The following is a 20,829-nucleotide window of genomic DNA, read 5'->3' on the forward strand; positions in this document are numbered from 1 at the left end:
GTGGGCCAGTGCTGCTATGTCCATTGTACAGATGGGCAACTGAGGCCCAGAGTCTGTGACTTGCCCAAGGTATGTCAGTGTCTGTGGCAATGCAGGGAATCAAACCCAGGTCTTATGTCAGGGCCCTAAGCCACCAGTCCATCCTTCCCCTCTACACGTCTTCTAAACTTGTAAGTCACTTAACACTTTTCTAGCAGGAAATAAATGTCAGTTAATTAGTGTTGCCAGGTCTTTCCCCCTTCTTCAAACTCGTTTTGCAGCGTCAAAACTATGATTTTCCCCATTCTTGGACACTGCTGAGGTGAAGGTTACATCCAGGAAGCATTTGCTTTTCTGTCTGTAATAATTAGCACGTCCTTAGGGCCTTCCAAGCAAGGATTTCACATGCTCCTTGTTTGCAGATAGCCTGCAATAAGTAATAATGATTTGTGGTGCAACCAAGTCTAAACTTGCCTGTTGAAGTGAGAGTTCAATGGATTGATACCAGATCAATACAGTTCTTTCAGCTCTCGTCCCACAGCTGTTCATCCCACCCCCCACCGTCATAGGACCTCAGCAGTAGCAGCTAAACAACAGCCTGGAAAAACCTCACACCACCACCACCTTGTTTATCAGTTTGACAAGTCATCCAGGCTTGCCAGGCGCATGAAGGAAAGTCGTTAGCCTGCACGGGAAGGGCCATGCTCATTATACCGTGATCTAGTACATAACTGCCCTGGTTCCCAGCCTCTCCAACCCCATTACTCCTTGATGGAAACTCAAGTACCCACAATTATCATGCAGCAGAGATGGGAGGGAAGGCGCCAGGTGCACTTTACAGCTTTCCAATGGCAATCAGACAGGCTTCGAGGACAGGATCAGCAACAGCATTTACCTTAAATGGGGTTTCATTGAACAGAGGATCTCATGGGTTACTAAACTCAGGCAAATAAAGCTCATTACGCAGTCTGGGAGTGCTCTGAGAGACAAACAAACAAAATAGGAGATTTGCCTTCTGAGGCAAAGCATCTAAGCAGGTCTGCCCCAGATCCTGCCAGCTAAAGGACACAGCTGACAGTGTTTCACAGAAACAGAGGCTGTTTTAAGAATCCTACAACCACCCTGGGTGTTTCCCCATCGAAGCAGATTCTAATCAGAGAAAAACAAGAGAATCTGCAGCTAGCCACAAGGTGCTTGTAACTATTTATTGTGTTTGTGTCTCGGTTCAAAACTCTAATAGAAAAACCAATAAATACAATCACGAACTGCCACATGCCAACACTGCGCGGAGTTCCATAATGGAAGGACAACAAGAGCCTAGAGTGGGACCTAGAAGACACGGAGACCAGGGTTCCACAAGAGGCTGCTGCTATCGACTCCGATTTGGTTTCTCAGTTGGCTGTAAACCCGTCAAGTAGCCAGGTGGTAAATGGTTTGTAAACTAGGAGACGCTCGGCATCAATTCTTTTTTAAACTGGGATATTTTAGTAGACAGTAGCCACCGGTGTCGTCCCTGGGCCCCACGTCATAGGACGTTGACAAAGACACGTTCTCAGTGGTTGTGTGGCCTCCCCCTTCCTCTGCCCCGCCCACCAGGAGCGGCGTCTACTGTAGACCGGGGATTCTTGATGGTTTCATCTACGGACACGATAAGGCAAGCAGCCTCAGACGCCGCCGTCAGAGCGTTGATGCGCACAATGGCCGGCTCCCACACGTAGGCTTCAAAATTATCAGCGATATCTTCGTTGTTCACGTCCACGCCGTACCACATACCTCCCTGCGGAAGACAGCAGGAGGAAGGGTCAGTTACGCAGCAAAATGTAGACAAGACAGGGAGAAGAGAGACAGCTCCTATGTGCTAACATGCAGCAGGGGACAGCAATTCTCCTCCTCATTAACCTCACTTGCAATCAGAAAGAGTCTTGCTTGAGGGAAGTATTAGCTCTTAACACTTTCCATCTGCCAATTGCATTATAAACCATTAACTATGCCCCACACTGTCTCTGGCATTCACACCACTTAATGTACTGAGAAGCCAACAGAGAGCGATCCAAGTGCCCCCCACACCCAACCCAGATCTCAGGAATTGCCAGCTCCTAGCCCTGGGTTCAGACTGCATCTTTCCTAACGAAAAGGTGCAATCGCTTACCTTTTATATAGCATTTTACAAACTCTCCCTCACTATCAACCTCCTAGCTAACACTGCTTAGATGCAGTCATCTCTGGGGTGGGACACGGCAAAGATCACAAACACTGCCCAACTCTTTGCTAGGAAGGGAAGTGCAATACTGCAGTCGAGGGAACGTTCCAGGGGCACTTAAGGAGGCAACATATAATTGTCTGAACTGGAACCTGGCCAGGTTTGCATTTCATTGGAAAAGCACTATCAACTTTTATACTCCATCACTTGAAGGTTTAAAATAGACTCTCTCCTGACAAGCGATGCCTTTTCAAAAAGCAAATCAAAACCCCAAGAGCAACTCTAAAAAAGTCACCCCACAGCTGCAATCAGAAGGAAAACAGTTTCTCTTTATAACCAGCAGCAGATTCCTCATCACATGTGAAAACAAACCACAGAACTTAATCAAAGAGGCAGCAACTGAGACAGTTACAGCTGTATTATTGCTCTGTTCTGCATGCTTCAGAAATTCACAGTTATCGGTTCCCCGGAAACACGTTCGTTCAAGGGGGCGAGCCCACCTGGGCATGTTTGGCTCTCAGTTTGTTCAGAATGTTGGTGGCATCAAACCCGGCATTGTCACAGAGCTGGCGTGGAATGATCTCAAGGGCTTTAGCATAAGCGCCTATCAGCAACTGCTGTTTGCCTGGAATGGTCCTGGAGTAGTCCCGGAGGTATTTCGAAAGTTCCATCTCTATAGCACCACCGCCAGCAACAACGGAGTCGTTCTGAAACGGAGCAAGAGTAAAACATTCCATTACCTTTCTCCAAATACAACGATTACACTGAAACTAGTTACCGAATAGAGGAGAAAGCCCAGGACACACAATTAACCTGTCACAGATCTGGTTGATGACATCTCTGGATCTGGAGTGTCGACATCACGCAAGCCACCACCACCGTCAGGACAACCAGTCAGCTTTACAGGTAATTTCTGCAGAGGGCCAGAGGCTCCTCCAGGTGTAGGAGGAGAGGCTCTGGAAGGGGAGCTTACCCTGCTACTGACATAAATGGGTGCCTTTTCTCCAGCTCCACGTTCTCTCAGGCCAGACACAGACCAGACTAGTAGTGAATGAAGTTACTTTCACTTCCATCACGTGGTCAAAGAGGTGGCACAAGCCTGAAGTGCTGCTTCTGCTAAGCAATTGCTTTGCTGCTGAGCGCCGCTACCAGCTATTTCTCCTGACATTTCCTTCAGTAAATGGCAAATTGAGGCGTCTTTGCTAGAAGCAAATGGTTCAAAATCCTAAACTGTTTCCTCTTATGTCCCACAAGGCACCTGTGCTCTGAGAACGCCTTACCTCAAAGTATACTAACACAGGGGTAGCTAGATGCTATCCAGAAATGCCCACAAGCTATCAACGATGACAAGCACATGAAGGGGGGGAGAGGGATGACAGACACGCAGATACAGATAAATATCACTGTCCCAGTGCCCCTAGCCCTGACTCATATCAGTTGGCTAGCTGCTTGGAGAGCCACCAGGATGCGTTTCAAGGAGAGGGCCGATGGCTTACGTCCAGTGCAGGGCAGGGCGGGAGTGAAAAAATCCTTGAAGAAAGATGAGAGAGAAGCAGGCAAGTGTGTCAGGGGTACTCTGCTAAAGCACCATCCGAACCAAATGGAAGAGCCATTCTGCACTCCCGGGGATTCCTCATCACTCAGCTGACTGGGGTTAGCGCATACACGGCCCATTTGGTCAGAGGGCAGTTCTAGCCTCCAGGGCTGTGCTAGAGGAGAACGCCAGACAGTGTTCAAGGGTGGCTGGCTTCCAGGGGCCTGTGTTACTTTGGAAACTGCCCTTTCGACACTGGCCAGCTTTCCGTTCACTGCACTGTGGGAGTGGAGACCCACAGTACTGCTTCTCCTGAGATGGCAGGATCCTTCCGCCCCTGAACAAACACGTTCACGTTTTCCTTGCCCCACACCTTTCCCAAAACATCCCTCCGCCCCAGGTGCTGCACGGGATTTACCTCCTTGCTAAGTTTCGGGTCCTAGACAGGCTGCGAGGGCCTTTCAAACAAAAACCCTAGGCTATGGCAAATGTAACCAGCTCCTCCATACCTTGATTGCTCTCCTGACTATCATGATGGCATCATGCAGGGACCGCTCAGTCTCTTCCATAAACTGCTCTGCACCTCCTCGCAACAGGAGCGTGCACGTCTTGGCCTTTGGACAGCCTGTGAAGAAGTTGTACCTGCCGAGAGCAGAGCATGTCAAGGGTTAGCACTGCCACGATAACCAGCACCTGGGGCTCATCTAACAAACACGTGGTTTGCAGCAAGCCGGGGTGTAAGTCTACCCGGCGCTAGCCTGCCACGCACTGACTGGCTGCAGACCCCGCTGTCACATGCTAACGGTTCTGTAATGCGTTCTGACATCGCGTGCGTGGAAACGGGAGCGATCAAAACACACCAGAGCACTGTTAACACACAGCCAAACGACGTGCAGCAGGCTAGCGCGCGGCAGACTTACCTCCCAACCTGCTGCAAACTAAGTGTTCATCTAGACAAGTCCTTAGACAGCTTCGAAAGGTGCTTTGTGGGTGATCTGGCAAGAGAGATATTCCCTTCCAAAGCTGAACACATATCTGCAGCCCTTCTAACTTGTACTGTGACCCTGTCGAATCTCCAGTGAAACAGGGGAGGGCCAGATTAGTCTATGAATGGGATGCAAATTCTCCTGCGAACACCCAGTACTCCCTCCCGCCCGAGTCTGTGCTGAAGCAGTTATCTGGGGAGATTTTCCTGGGGCCCCACAGGACAAAGTGGGGAGAAACAAACAGCCAGAAGGGTTAGGATGTTGGGAGTTGGTCCCCAAGGGGCCCTCCCCTTCGAGATGGGCCACAGGATGAAAAAGCTGAAAATCCACTGAGGTACGGTATTAAGCTTCATTTGTACTAGCTGATGTACAATGTTGCTGTGGGGTGTTAACACAGCTGCCCCACTCAACCCCAGAAGAGGCTACATTTTGGTGACGGATGAAGGGATGCCTATATACTTTTGCACATCGCTGCAGGATCCTTTAGGATGAAAGTCACTATGTACGTACAAGACACTACATTAAGTGCACTGGCCCTCGAGAAGCGTGAGGAGGTGTGATACCCTTGGCCAGACATCAAGACAAAACATGGAGAGATACTCGAACATGCTGAGATTTCACCAGGTTAGCACTTTACCTGCCAGAAATGTTACTGTTACAACAGTAACATTCCAACACAAATTGAAGTGCCACGTTACACTGAACAGTTCAAGCTACAGTATATTTACCTCTCTCCTCCAATCTGGGCCTCCTCGAAGAGTTCACACCGTCCCAGAACATCATCTGTCAGGGCATTAACGCTTGTCTGAATAGACCCACCACAGGCCTGCAACGTACAGAAGAGACAAGGTGGCTTTAGTGTAACAGCAGAGGGACACGCCCAGACAGCAGGTTACTGTTCTGCACTGGCAGCACAGTCACAGAGCCTTGTAACTGGTTGGCATGACTGATCTGCTACTCTCAGGCACGGAGCAGCCTGGGCTGTAGCCACCCCCAGGGGAAGGCTTAAGACCAGAAATGCCAGCCAGGAGCAGCACAGCCCCTAAACGAAGGGCTCGGAAAACCTGACTGTTCCACCAGCGTAACCAAATCAGTTAACCCCCCCTCCTCACAAACGACTGGCACAAACACTGGGTGCAGAGCAGGCTGAAGCAGTACACAGAGCACACTGGGCTTACAAGCTCCTCTGCCAAAAGGATCTCTGTGCTTTGCAGACACCAGTCAAGTGACATAGGATAAATATCTCACCCATTTACAGATGGATAAACTGAGGTACAGGTGAAGAAAGTGTAAGAAGGGCACTGAACTCCCACTCGGATGTGGGCACCTAACTCCCTCAGGCTCCTTTGAAAATCCCAGCCTGAGTGACTTGCTCAAAGCCACCAAATGACTGCAGTAAAGTCAGCAAAAAGACTGCAGGAGTCCCAGTCCAACCACTACGGCACAATCCCCCGTACAGTACAGCTTTTAATATGCTCCTCCGGGTATCAGCAAAGCATCAAATGGTTTACAAGATATTTTTAAATCGTCACTCGTAATGTCCCTTTCCTCATGCCATCTGCGTTGTTAGTGCAGTGCTTTATGAGTGATCTGGCCAGCAGACAGGCAACCCCAGGCATTCCCCCCCGCTTGCAACCTCCCCAAACCTGTTCCATGACCCCTCTGGGGGCTGCAACCCCAGGTTGAGAAACACTGATCTAAATGAGTTGAGTACCCCCTGGAAGTACCCCCAGGGGGTACTCACATACCCTGGGTTGAGAACCACTGGCTTACAGTTCAGTACAGGGCAGAGAGGGAGTGAAAAAAGCCTTGAAGGATTAATAGCAAATCTAAACCCTTTACTAAAAAAAATAAATAAATAAATAAATAAAAATCAAAGTTACCATCATAGTCCTTTTGAGATCCTCTTCCGGAACTCGACCAGCACAAAACATGTCCCTGTCTGCAAAGTACTGAGTAGCTACGTCACCAATTGGAAGTTTGGACAAGACAACTTTGGCTCCCGACTTATGGATTTTGTCTAATTTGTCATACAAGATGCTCCACTCTGCATCCACAATGGCCTGGTAATCCTAGTGGAAAAGAATCAGAGACGAGCTTGCAATGCAGTTTCATTACAAAGAACGACAGATGCCATTGCAGGTGACCGGCACAGGGAGATCCCTTGTGAGACAAAAGGCAGCGATGATACCACTTGATACAGCCTTGGACAGGTGTTCGCTTTTACACGCTCACAGGCAATTTTAGGTCACTCATTTTTATAAGGAGACACAGAGAAAGTTACAAAGCTCAAAGCAGCAGCATGACTAACAGATAAAGGGATTGGAGGAACTAACAGGAAGACAGTGACAGCTCAATGTATCTTGATAACCGGTGATTAATGGGGAGGAGACAGGAAGGGTTGTACAAATATCGGAGTGTTATTTATAGGAAGGAGAGGAGACTGTCTAATGCAGTTAGCTCAAGGAACTAATAGAGAATACACTACAACAGAGAATGCAGATAGCGACTGATATTTATCCTGTGCTTTTCCACAGTGCTCACACTTCACAAACCAGACACAAGAGAGTCACTCCAGCCATCACTAAAATGCAGCCACTGCTGGGTGGCAAGGATTTAAACCGGGCACAGCAACGCTATAGAACCACTCAGGACAGAAAAGTGAAGAAAACCATTTATTTGCTGGGATGGCCTGGAGAATTTATGGGGAACTGAGTAATTACCCAGACTGTAACATGGCCAAGACACCAAGATTAACCCCTCCATTCCTGCATAAAATGCAAGACGATCTTGAGTGACCACGATTGCTGTGGGAACCAAAAAACAGGAACTCAGCCCTAAATTAAACTCTCAGCCCTAACACTGGCTGCCAGTAGTTTTCCTGGAGCTTCCTCCCATGTGATGAGGGGGCCAAGGTGTACGGCTTCTGTATTATCAGAAGCTACACATGGCCAGTGGCTAAAAGCTTCACCTTGTTTCAATGCACTGTGTGACGCTTCAGTGACTTCCACACATGTATGAAAACCAGCACTTAGGACACTGCTCAGTTCCGGTTTATCGAGAGGGCCGGTCACTGGAATAGATGCAGCAGGAGTCATGGGCTAGGGTGTCACAAGATGTGCACGCTGCACAGCCTGGGGCGGCTGTGTGTCCTGGCTACCACTGCCTCACTGTACCGTGGCCACTGTGCGGGGACAGGGCTGGCTCATCAGCACAGTCGCTCCGCAGCAGGCACAGGGCAGTGCAGCGAGGTGGCATCGACTAGCAGGAATGGGGCTCACAGCTGCTGCTTCACCAATCCCAGGGGCAGCCAGGGGAGAGCCCAGCCCAGCCCAAGGAGTTCGTTGTTTTCTGGCCTGACCTTATACAGGTTGTCAGGTCCCGTTGGGTTTGGGTCACGGCTCTATCTCAGACTCCTGGGGGGGTCACATTAACAGAGATGAGTCCAAAGGGGACGTGGCATGAACAAGTTTGGGAATTACTAGGGTAGAGAAAAGCATAGTGGTACTGTCCTTTTCATACTGGCCAGGGATAACTCAGCTGGGGGATGGCACACTAGGTTTCAATTGGAACAGCCTGCCCAGGTACATGGACCTTAAATAAGGCCAATGATGCATATCAATCCGAGCTGGTTAGACAAGGATACACAGTGCAGCGATAGTTACATGTGGAAGGGCAACAGGCCAACCCCATCCAAGAGGGAACAGCAGCTCTCCTCCACCAGAAGGTTTAGAAGAGGCGCCGAAATAATCAGAGAAGCCTCATTCTGCACTGGAAGTGCACGTTCGTTTTGGTCCTGATCTTTCCTTTCAGCTCTTACCTTCACGTTGTTGACTCTCACTTCAGCATTGTCTTTCTCGGCTTTGAGCTCTAGCTCGATGTTCAGCAGAGCGATCTTGGGGGACTCGTACTTTTTCGGCTGCATCTCAAACCCGGCGTAAGAGAACGTTTTCTTAAAGGCAACTCCAGCCACCAGCTGGGACTCCTGAAAGAAGGGGGGTTGATGTTGGGGTTAGCCAGGCAGGGTTAACGAGCTCCTGCAGGAGGACTCCCTGCTTCAGAATCAGTGAAAGCAAAGTGCCATTTACCCTACGACAGCTGTTTCTTCTGGTTAACCCACCCTTACAGAACACACGTGGCAGACATTTATCTCCTCTGCCCAGAAAACCACCCTCTCCCATCAGCACACACGGCACCATCGCAAAAGGCACTATACAAAACTCAGGCTCAACAGACAGCGCTCTCCAGTCTCTCTCTGATGCCTTTCCCATTTGTACCCTTTGAAGATGCCTACCCCCTGCTCAACCACCTCCCTAAACTTGATCTCTTGCCTTATTCTAGATTACAGCAAGCTCGGGATGGGAGCTGCTATGCACATGACACTGGCTTGCCCAACGCTGCCCCCTAGGGGGGAATCTTTTTAACACTCCATGTTGGAGAAAAGGCAAAGTCACATTCTTTCCCTATACTACATCTTTCTAACAACCCACTAGGTGCCATGTGGACTTCTCCCAGGCAGGCTTCCCTGCAGGGTCAGCTACCCCAGGAAAGTACAGTCTCAAGGAGGCTTCTGCACCAGGCCTTCAGAAAATGCCAGTTTCCTTTCACAGCACTCCCTTCTCCGGCCCTCTGGGAGGAGTCAGGGCACAGCTCCAGCCCTTGAGTCACCCCAAACTCAGCAAACATGCTGGCAGCTCCTATCCTGAGCATCCAGAACCCAGACGCAGCACGTCCATTGTGACCAGGAGGAGCTGCCAAAGCCACAAAGGCCTTCCCTAGGGTACATGAGCATGGCCCCCAAGGTGACCCAAAATCTCCACACAGCCTGGATGAGGAGTAAGCTCAAGAGTTCAACCGACACCCTGGAAAGCAGGATGCTGCACTATCCTCAGGCTCAAAGACCTGCCCTGCTAAACACATCAAAACGGCAATCGGGGGGGGGGGGGGGGGGGAACTATCCTCAAAACTGTTCAAAACCACATTCAAGGGCAAACAGCATCTGACAAAACTAGCTTCCATTCTCTGTAGCTCCTGCCAGAAACAGCTGAACTGATTTTCCTTAGAAAGTAAGGAAATAGGATGGTCTCTCCCATCTGAAATCAGCCGGTGACTCTCTGAAATGCTAGCAGATCCTCAGTTATGACTGGGTGCATGCAGAACCAATTTCGATTGACTACATTACCTGTCTGGGTAAGATAATGGCGTAGTGATCATCTCTTTCCTCCATGGAAATGTTTGTGTGAAGTATTTACAGGCAGAAACAACCAACCACAGAATAACAATTCACTCACTAGAGACTAGTACAGGCTCCAATTTTCAGTGGAGATATGCCACCTAACCCACCATCTACATGGGATTAAGATATAAAAGAGACTGAAACAGCACCAACTGGCCCTTACCCCAGGAACTGTTTTCTATTGAGGTACGTAGGTTTAATACTATGTACCACAGGTGGTCAGATACCATGGTGGTGGGCACCGTATAAGAACCTAGGCAAACAAATGGAAATGGATAACCCTTCGCAGCTCATACAGTCCATTCCCTCTGGCCAATTCAGGATGAGTCCCCTTGCAGTATGTAAGCAAGGATGTTACATTTCTTTGCTTCCAGAAGTAACTAAGAACTACCACCTGGATAAGGGCTGAAGATCCGACTTCTCCGCTGCCTTGTGGAGTCCTTCATCCCCGCATGAAGCGGGTGTAGTGAAAGCTAGAAACACAGAAGCCACCACCACCAGTGATAGCACTACACCCCTGCTTTGTACAAAGGGCAGCGCTGCAGAGGATCTGGACGGTTGGTGTGCACAGAAACACAACCCTACCCACTCCTGCCTGTTTGCGAACTAAAGTGGGGAATTACAGAGAGAAGGCAAAACAAGGAACCATTGGCCAGTGGGCGGGATGTCTGTGCCAGGGTTTTCACGCCCAAGAGTAGGAGCAAATGATTAGGGCTGTAGGGGATGTGCACAGGCCAGCCATGGGGTTTTCTTTGCTGTGTAGACAAACCCTAAGAACTCCTCTGTGCTAACAGGAGCCTTAGACAGAACTTACTTCTAGGGCACCTCCCTGCACCTTCTTTATTCCAATCATTTTGAGCTGCAACAACTCATCAAGCATCATGACGGCATCTACCACCATCCGGGAGAAGAAGTCCTTCTGCTGGGAGATCAGCTTGGAGTTGAGGGCTGTGGCTGCACATTTCTCCAGCAGCCTTCTTTGCTCGCTGCAAGAGAAAAGAAAAGTCACAGCTTGCACATGTCTTAGTGCCCTTTGCCAGATCGCAAAGCATTTCATATGCATTTCTTAAGCCTCACTCCCCCCTTCAACCCAAATGAGGAAGCATTAGCCTCCTTTTACAGAGAGGGAAACGGAGGCACACAGCGTTTAAGGTCCAAATTTTCAGAAAGGGCCTCTCTAATTTACAGAGCTCCGCCTCAGCCACCATGGGTTCACCTCAGCACCCACAACTCCAACCAAAGTCCACGGAAGCCACCAGCATTCAGCTGTTCTGAAACACAGACCCCAAGGATCTCAAATGGGACACCCAAACTAGAGGCCATTTTGAAACCCCTGGCTTACGCTACTTGTTAGAGGTTGTAAGAGGGCAGGAAACAGAACTCAGGAGGGACCTGAACTCACTGCTGTGTTTACTAACAGTTTCCAGAGCTACTGTATTTTGCATCCACTGACGGACGTGCAAGGGCTTCCCCCACAGTCAGTAGGAACGATAAAAACCATTCAGTGTGCAACATTCCCTCCTCATTAGAGCAGCTCAGTTCATTAGGGACAACAACTGCCCACAGGGTTACATAAAGCGAGGCACATAGTAAGTGGCCTGATTTTCAGAGACATGCTGAGCATCTAAGACGCTTGCTGATTTCAGTGGGAGCTGCAGGTGGTTCAGTACCCAGTGTGAAAAATCAGGCCATTCATTTAGGCGCCTAGCATTATGCACCCAAGCTGGCAACCAATGGCCTAGATACTTTTCTGAAGTAGCAGCCTTGGAGAGAGGGCACAGCATCTTCTTAGTCAGACCTACAGATTCCAAATTCAGAGCAAAATCTAGCTGTGGCTGCAGCTACTGATCCCAGATCTGAATTTGGCCTGGAATCTTCAACCCAGGACCACATAAAGTTCAGCAAAAAAACAACTTTAGAATGCCTCTGAATCAACAAGGCACTTCCTGGGGTAGATATACCACCTAGTCACAATACAGGCTTCTCAAACTCAAATGGGAACTTACGCCTTATCTTCCTTCTTCACTGTCACTGCAATCTCTTTGATCTTATTTACAGCCTGTCAAAACAAAAGCCAGTAGCTGAAATTAGTGACTCACATTTAAGAATGTGATCAGCCCTCTAGCAGATTCTTGTATTTGTATTTCAACCTTCATTGCTACTTTTGATGCAGTTGATATTTTAAGTACACAAGAATGGCCATAGTGGGACAGATCAATGGTCCATCTAGCCCAGTATCCTATACCCGGCAGGGGCCAGAGCCAGATGCTTCAGAGGGAATGAACAGAACAGGGCAATTCTGAGTGATCCATCCTGTCGTCCAGTCCCAGCTTGTGGCAGCTGGAGATTTAGACACACCCAGAGCATGGGGTTGCGTCCCTGACCATCGTGGCTAATAGCCATTAATGGACCTATCCAAGTATTTCAGCTATTTTACTGCTTCCACCAGTAATCAAGAACCATCTCCTTAAACATCGCTACTCAGTGAGAAACCCAGGATCTATACTGTCACTGGAACGCCTTTACTGCTGCCAGCACAAGCAGTGATAGGAAACCAGATCTAGGAGCAGATGAGATACGCTGAAGCCACGTGTGTAACTCAAGCGCACTTTTAAGTGCGAGCAAAATTCCTATGGACGCAGAGGCTGGGGTAGTAAACTATGTTCACTTCCTTTTCTAAATGGCTACATACCCTGATGCTCCCTCCAAAACACTGTTCTGACACTGCTGGGACAGGACACTGGAGCCAGTCTTTGGGCATTTTAAGTCAGCTCTCCCACATTCGGCCAGGCTAAGAAAGACGCCATTATAAAGTCCCTAGTAGTAACAACTGAGATGAGATCTCAAGTCATAAAGGCTTACTGGCTGTGGTTGTGTTTTAAGGAATCCAGCTGATATTTTGCAGTGGGGTGGAAGGGATTGTTACTGCTCATGCTACCTTCCCCAGCCCCAATCCACGTTAGAGATGATTTTTGCCAGAATCACTGTCCAAGATATTCTAGACAACTATGCAATTTTGTGGTACCAAATGGACTCCCCACTAGCCCATGCATTTCCCTACCAACTCGGTTGCAGTGCGGAAGGCTCGGATGATGATCTGAGGATGCACACCTTCCTCCACGTAGGGCTTCACTTGTTTCAGGAATTCTGCAGCCAGCATAGTCACAGAGGTTGTGCCATCGCCAACCTGCAGCACCACAACGCAGTTTGTTCACATCACTATCACATCTTAAAGGTTCTACATTAGCACAAGATCATCAAACCCAAAAAGTACAGCAGTTTCAGAAAGACATCCCACCCTAAGCATGAGGTGTACATACTGTGAATGCAAACATGGACATGTGACTTAGACACTAATGCTGCCAGCGCCTTCCAGAGACCTGAGCAACACACAAGGCCTCACTTGGTATCCCGGCATTTCATAGTATGCTTCCTCTGTCCTCCTATGTTTATGCTTCAGAAGCACAGCTGTTCACATTCATACCTCTGCATCCTGAGATTTGGCAATGTCCACTAACGTCTTAGCAGCAGGGTGGACGACATCAAGAAGTTTCAGGATTGTGGCGCCATCATTCGAGATAGTTGCTTTGCCTATGGTTTTAGAAAAAGAGTTATGTCCAAAGTTCCTGACTGAAGACACCTGCCTTCCCGCTCCAAAGGCAGGTGTAAACTCCAGCATTTGAGGGTGTTATTTAGAACTCAAGGCCAGTTAGATTATTGTTTTTATTAGTTTAACACACCAGGAAGCCTCACTACGCTTCACTCTATTTTCCTTTCCAGGAAAAGCTGGGCCCCTGGCTTTTGCTGGGATAGAAAGGTTTCCATAAAGTCTCTAAATGCCTGATTCCTGCACCGTGAGCTTTGCCACTGACTTCAATCAGCAGAGGATGAAGCCCTAAATCTTCATTAAAGACAACTTTTCTTCAGCCAAGTGACTGTCCCTCAGCAGCATTTGCACCATGATCACTGCCGTATTTCCACATTCCCACAGGCTGAAAGTGACTGACTACTGCCTACAAATCAGATGAAAAGGACAGGAAATAGTCCAAGCTAAGAAAAAAGGAAACAGTATAAATGGTGAAAAGCAAAATGGACTTGAAAGGTGGCCAGTCTTAATCTTACTGTAGCTAAGCCTTTTTTAAAAAACATGAATTTTGATGTAAGAGTGCCTCTAACAACCCTGCTTGATATCATCACCTCACTCTCCTTCCCATTCTTTGGTTATTCTTTGTATGTGGTTCTATACCAATGGAGCAAGCTGGGTTATTAAGTGCCACAGTGGGTTAATGCAATAACTCTTCATAGAAGGAAACTGTTGTTAAGTGTTGAAGGCTGCCTCAGTAACGCTGTTCAGGCTGCCCAGCGCTTCAGTCCTTGGAGCTCCAATGTTATCACTACTAACAGCAGATAATGCAGTCTGCTCATTCAGATGTTACTCAAAGACAGACCACAGACTTGGTTCAGTGGAGAAGGTGCTCGGCCAAGTTTATTGTCAACGAAGCATAGTACTAGCTCCCTAGATCTATGTCTCAGGTACACAAACACATGCATGCTCATTACAATGGACTCAGCTCAGTCAGCAGTGGGATTTTCTGCGGCCCTCTCGGTTGGACAAAGAGTTACGGTGAGGTACCCCAACATTTCTAGACTGAGATAAACAAGTTGCATACCACCTTATGTATTTCAGAACTTCTATTTTTTACCTCCCCTTGCTCCTGATATTTTGGACAAAACATTCTTATTCGTTATTTTGTCAAGCCATCTTATCTTGTACTAGATTGGGATGTGGCTGTATTAGCTGGAATATATTTACATAAACATCCAGTGCCTAGTACACTAGCAGCAACTTTGCCAAGTTCATGTACTAGACAGTGAACTTGTTAGCATCCGCTTTAATACACTGCCTGACTTCGGTTCACAGCCTCTGGTTCAGGCCTCAGATCTCGCATCAGGCTCTCTCTCTCTCTCTACCACAGACACTTGGGCTTAGTTGTGAAACAAGAGAAAATACGTTCAGCAATGTCAGTTCACTCCCTGCTCAGGCCCTGCACGTCCATAAAGAGCCACACAACTCAGCACTGCAGGCCATCTCTGGCTGAAGCCAGGTTCATAACGAGAGAGGCACGTATCTCCAACAGCCAGTGACGAGGCACTGGATGGGGAGGGCTCTGTGTTACTACAGAGGATTCTTTCCCAAGTGTCTGGCTGGTGGGTCTTGCCCACATGCTCAGGGTCTAACTCCTCGCCATATCTGGGGTCAGGAAGGTATTTCACCCCAGGTTAAACTGGCAGATACCTGGAGGTTTTGTGCCTTCCTCTGCAGCACGGGTCACTTGCAGGTTTAAACTAGTATAAATGGCGGATTCTCTGTAACTTGAAGTTTTTAGACCAGGGGTGGGCAAACCACAGCCCGCAGGCCACATCTGGCCCGCGAGACTATCCTGCCTGGCCCCATAGCCCCCGGCCCCTCCCCTGCAGCTTCAGCTCACCGTGCCTGCAGCACGATGGCATGGCTGGCTCCAGCCAGGTGGCGCGGCTCAGGGGTGAAGACAGGGTGCCCTGGCATGTCCCCTCCCCCCACAACAGGGGGCAGCTCAGCATCGGTGCACCCCCCACGGGGGGTGGGGAGGTGGGAGGCTGCACTGCGGGGGCAGGGGAGCAGTGTGGGTGGCGGGAGCACGGGGAACGCAACCGGAGGACTCAGGATGAGCACCGGGCAGCCAGCCAGAGACAAGCGGCGGTTTGAAGGGGAAATAGCCACTTCTGTCCGGCTGCATGGCAGCCCCTGCTCCTCCTGAGCTCTCCGCAGGGCTGCATTCCGAAAAGGGCTGGGGGGAGGTCCCGGGAGGGGAGGGGGGCGGTTGGGGGACGGGGTTGGATGGGAGGGGTCCTGGGGGCAGTCGGGGGTGGGGGGTTCCAGGAGGAGGTGGTCAGGGGACAAGGAGCAGGAGGGTTGGATGGGTCAGGGGCTCTGAGGGGGGCAGTCAGGGAGCAGAAAGTGGGAGGGGGCAGGGCAGGCTGTTTGGGGAGGCACAGTCTTCCCTACCCGGCCCTCCATACTTTTCACAACCCCGATGTGGCCCTCGTTCCAAAAAGGTTGCCCACCCCTGGCTTAGACCATGACTTGAGGACTTCAGTAACTCAGCCAGAGGTTATGGGTCTATTACAGGAATGGGTGGGTGAGCTTCAGTGGCCTGCGATGTGCCAGATGATCATGATGGTCCCTTCTGACTTTAAAGTCTATGAGGAAAAGATGTTTGTAGATCAGGTTTGAGGAGCACTAGCAGAACTGGAGAGACAAAAACTTTCACAACACTTGGGCTACACTATGACAGGCTCTAGCCCCCATGGCACCTCCCTGTCAGGAGCAACTAGGTTTGGGGTGCTTTTTAGACAGAAAGAAAAAAGAGCTACCTTAACTCAGTCTCCTGGATAAACAACACATCCCTTTAATGCTATTGGAATTTCTGTCACTAAAATACCTTAAACTAGCTGAGGCTGGAGTAAAGGTTTTAAGTTTGAGTGTGATCACAAGGAATTAGATGTGTACACTAGAAGGAGTGTCTCTGTTAGAACTGAAAGCTATTGTGTAACGGAGAGTCGGAATGATAATGGGGGCACGGGGTAAGCATGATGAGGTCTATGAATGCTGGGTTTAACTGGTGGTTTGATTGGGGGGCGGGGGCGAGAGGGTGCACTATCAATCTTAGATCGCTTCTCCGCCTTCTGGCTCAGAGAGGTGAAAACATTATCTTGTATCATGCAGGGATGTTATTTGTTAGTCAGTCAAAAGCCACCGCCTTACATGTGGTAACACTGAAGTGTTAAGAGGCAGCACTAGGAAGTCATGATACTTACCTCTGTCATCAACAATAAGTTTGTCCATGCCCCGGGGGCCAAGGGTGGTGCGAACAGCTTCTGCGATAACCTGGCAAGCACTGATGTTACTGAGAAGCTGAGGAATCCCTTGGGAGGTATCTGTGCCTTCCTTCAACAAGATAACTGGTGTGGGCTGAAAAGACAACATACGTTAGCCAATGCCTTGCTCAGATTTTAATAGGCCAACTAGTCACCCTAAAAATAACTCTGCATATCAATATTTTAACCTTTCTAGCTCAGCTAATTAGTATTATTCAATAAATCATTTTTCCTGATGGGAACAATTTAGGAAATCAGTTCATTGTATTAGAGTGTCACTGCTTGCAATTCCTATCAGGCTGAAACCAGTGTACCCCTGCCTTGAGCTCTATAAATCTGAAGATTGGATGTCACAGAACTAAGGATTTCCATATTTTTCAGCTGTTTAGGGTTTTTCTTCTAAATTTAATCTTGACCTTGAATTTCTTGAGTTTCTAATGCATGTAGTTCACTTCTCTTGTAAGCTGTTTTTGTTTTTTTTAACCTTTATATTACCAAGCTGGATTCAACCTTAATTTAGATTTGTCTGAAAAATACAACTAACATGAAGGAGAACCTAGACTCAGTGAGGATCCATTTCCTTCTAGAATACAACCATAATTCAACAAATGCAGGTTAATGAGCAGATCCTGTTAACATTAAATCTGGTTACCTGCCGTGGATATGTTCTGTAACCCTCCTCAGAGGCTGAATTCCTGGCCCCTCCCCTTTCCACAGCATGAAGCACAATGAAATGAATACCCTCCAGCTTCAACTCTGCACTAGACACACAGCATCCATACTACTGCAACAGCTGTCAATAGTGCTGAAATGCTAGGCAGGCAGTGTGGATGGGGCAAAGGCATTTCTACCACTTTGTCATGTAAACTTGCAGAGACATGTTTCATCGCCATGGTATGAACACCTGAGCCCCATCTACTCTTGCTTTGCTGCTGCCACCAGCACAGCTGTATCCATTGTTGGTGGTAACCGAAATGCAGATAATGAGGCCTGACCTACACAAGAAAATTGGGGCATAACAACATCACTCAGGGATGTGAAAAATCTACACTGGAGGGGCTTAGTTAAGCCAACTAAGTCCCTGTGTGGAAAGCACTAGAAGAATCTTCCATGGACCTAGCTACCACCTCTGGGGGAGGTGGATTACCTATGCCAATGGGAAAACCCCTAACATTGGCATGGGTAACATCTAATTGAAGCACTGGAGCTGGGTTGCTGTAGCGTATCACATGCAGACAAGCCCTGAATTCCGTACTGCAGACAAAGCCTGAGGAACATTTTGGGTCCCCCCACATCTGGCTGACAGGGAAAACGGCTGGCCAGTGTCAAAATTACAGGTAAGATATAACCAAGGGCAACAACAATAAAATTAGGCAAGTTCATGGAGGACAGGTCCATCAATAGCTATTAGTGACGATGGTCAGGGATGCAACCCCATGCTGTAGATGTCCCTAACCTTGCAACCCCCCAGAAAACTGGGAATGGATGACAGGGGCTGGATCACTCAACATTGCTCTGTTCTGTTCATTCTCTCTGAAGCATCTGGCTCTGGCCACTGCAAGGGACAAGACACTGAGCTAGATGGACCATTCATCTGAACCAATGTGGCCATTCTTATGCTCTTAAGATAATGACTGGGGGATTCTAAAAGGCCACAGTAACATCCAGCCAATGGCTCCTCACTATGCTCTAGGCTGGTTCCATGCCACTGACCCTTTACACCCTGCTGGCCAGCAACCAGTTTCTCTCTCTCTCACTACCTTTGAAAAATCCGAGCAAAATGGTATCACTTAAAGAGGAAGCTAGTCCAACACCTAACCAATTGTGATGATTATATTTACACTATGATCATAATGTGAGAGATTGATCCATTGGCAATAAATCGTTTTATGGCAAGACCACTGTGATTCAAAACAATTACAATGTTGCCTTTGAAGATCTGTGGGACAACAGGGGGGACGATTACATGAAAATTAAATATATGCCCTCAACTCAAGTTTGAAGAATATGTTGCGAAATAGAAACAAGGATCTTCTACCTCTGTCAGAATAACCCTAAAGATCTTCTACCTCTGTCAGAATAACCCTAAATGGAAGTTTACATAGAAAACCAAATTATTCTGCCTTTGAAGAAAATCAAGTTATATGCAATGTAATAATACTGCGTGCAGATGTGGTCACCCTATCTCAAAAAAGATGTATTGGAATTGGAAAAGGTTCAGAAAAGGACAACAAAAATGGTATGGGGTAGGGAATGGCTTCCCTATGAGGAGAGATAATAAGATTGGGACTTTTCAGCTTGGAAAAGAGATGACTAAGGGGTGATATGAAAAGGTCTATAAATCATGACCAATATGGAGAAAGTAAATCAGGAAGTGTTATTTACTCTTCTCAGAACACAATAACTAGGAGTCACCAAATGAAATTAATAGGCAGCAGGTTTAAAACAAACAAAAGGAAGTATTTCTTCATACAGCGCACAGTCAACCTGTGGAACTCTTTGCCAGAGGATGTTGTGAAGGCCAAGACTATAACAGGATTAGAAAAATAACTAGATAAATTCATGAAGGATAGGTCCATCAGTGGCTATTAGCCAGGATGGGCAGGGATGGTGTCCCCAGCCTCATTTTGCCAGAAGCTGAGAATGGGTGACAGGGGATGGATGACTTGATGATTCCCTGTTCTGTTCATTCCCTTTGGGACACCTGGAATTGGCCACTGTCTGAAGACAGGGGACTGAACTAGATGGACCTTTGGTCTGACCCAGTAGGGCTGTTCTTACGTTCAATGTAAATCCTTTTGTAACAGTCTCTGCCTGCACGTTCCTAGGGCTGCCTTTAGCTTAGCCAGAGGGAAGTGCCCTCCACAAAGATGACAGGTTTGAGCTTTACAGCGCACCCCCCGGTCTGAACACCTTGGGGACAGCAGGTGTCAGAATCAAAGTGAGCCACGCCCATCACCAACAGAACTGTGGGGACCACAATGACTACGGCTCCCAACATGCAACGCTCCGCCTTGCCCACCGCAGACAAGCTGGGCAATCATGGGCCCCGCGGCTGTAAGAGGGAGAGGCAGCCCGAGGACTACAGATCCCAGCATGCACTGGTTTGGGCAGCCAGAGGGACAGGGTTAATAGCTGTAATACCCAGAGGCTTCCTTCACCGTCCCCGCCGTTTCGACCTGCACACTACAATCCCCAGCATGCAATGCGCCACGGGCTCCCCCAACTCGGAAGCACCGTCGCGCGCGTTGCCTGCTGCGACTGGTAGTCCCGGCGAGGCCACCATTCGCCCACCGTAACCAGGCTGTCCGGAGCCCCCAATGGGCTGCTCCAGGACCAGGCCGCAGCGCCCCTCGCCCTTACTGCCGCCGGGCTGTGCTGAGAGGCGGGGCGGCGGCTGCGGATCCCGCCGCTCCGGCTGAAGCCCGCCATCCCCCACAAATAACGGCTGATCCCGGCCGGCCAGAGCCCGGCGGGGGCAGGGGAGCCGCCGGCGGGCCGGGAAGGCCTATCCCCGGGGCGGATGGCGGCGGATAAACCCGGCCGCGCCGATCCCACTCACCATCATTTTGACGGAACGTCTCGTACGGTTCCTCCAGCAGCGGCGGTTGCAGGGCCCACAATGCACTGCGTTCGCGCAGAACCTTCCCGAGGCTGGGGGAGGAGTTCTAACAGGAAACGGGCGGTTCCTCCCTGCTCCAACTCTATGGTTGGGAGCCAGCGGCTGGTTCTGACCGGCGGCCCTTCCTTCCCTCAGATGACCATAGAGATTCAAGCCTGCGGGGGAGGGGCCATTTCTAGCTCACTATCTGGCAGCTGGGGGGGAAGTACTGGTTGGGCTCACTATCTGGCAGGTGAGGGGAGTACTGGTGGGGCTCACTATCTGGCAGGTGAGGGGAGTACTGGTGGGGCTCACTATCTGGCAGGTGAGGGGAGTACTGGTGGGGCTCACTATCCGGCAGGTGAGGGGAGTACT

General features: G+C 49.1%; 1 protein-coding gene across 2 annotated transcripts; it reads right to left on the bottom strand.

The window, feature by feature from the left end:
• Window positions 1-1,170: 1,170 nt before the first annotated feature.
• On the bottom strand, window positions 1,171-20,573 carry CCT7 (chaperonin containing TCP1 subunit 7). Of its 2 annotated transcripts, XM_045018787.1 has the most exons (12): window positions 20,416-20,573; window positions 16,794-16,947; window positions 13,420-13,526; window positions 12,997-13,122; window positions 11,942-11,994; window positions 10,750-10,921; window positions 8,520-8,684; window positions 6,583-6,771; window positions 5,428-5,525; window positions 4,223-4,355; window positions 2,680-2,886; window positions 1,171-1,756 (listed from the first exon to the last, which is right to left on the bottom strand). In XM_045018787.1, exons 1-12 carry the CDS (start codon window positions 20,419-20,421, stop codon window positions 1,532-1,534), a joined length of 1,635 nt encoding a protein of 544 aa, XP_044874722.1. In that variant the 5' UTR covers window positions 20,422-20,573; the 3' UTR covers window positions 1,171-1,531. The 2 variants fall into 2 exon arrangements, with proteins under 2 accessions (XP_044874722.1, XP_044874721.1); XM_045018786.1 differs by lacking the exon at window positions 20,416-20,573 and having other exon boundaries at window positions 16,794-16,962.
• Window positions 20,574-20,829: the final 256 nt, after the last annotated feature.

This window comes from Mauremys mutica, chromosome 5, assembly GCF_020497125.1.
Source record: "Mauremys mutica isolate MM-2020 ecotype Southern chromosome 5, ASM2049712v1, whole genome shotgun sequence".
Classification (NCBI taxonomy): Eukaryota; Metazoa; Chordata; order Testudines; family Geoemydidae; genus Mauremys; species Mauremys mutica.

Bases quoted from the DNA above. Each gene is read 5' to 3' on its own strand.
- CCT7 (XM_045018786.1), bottom strand. From the start codon at position 16,962: ATGTTGTCTTTTCAGCCCACACCAGTTATCTTGTTGAAGGAAGGCACA. The intron at 10,922-11,941 runs GTAAGTTCCCAT...TTTCTCTTGCAG, and splicing joins GTGAAGAAGGAAGATAAGGC to CGAGCAAAGAAGGCTGCTGG. The intron at 1,757-2,679 runs GTGGGCTCGCCC...TGTCTTCCGCAG, and splicing joins TGAGAGCCAAACATGCCCAG to GGAGGTATGTGGTACGGCGT.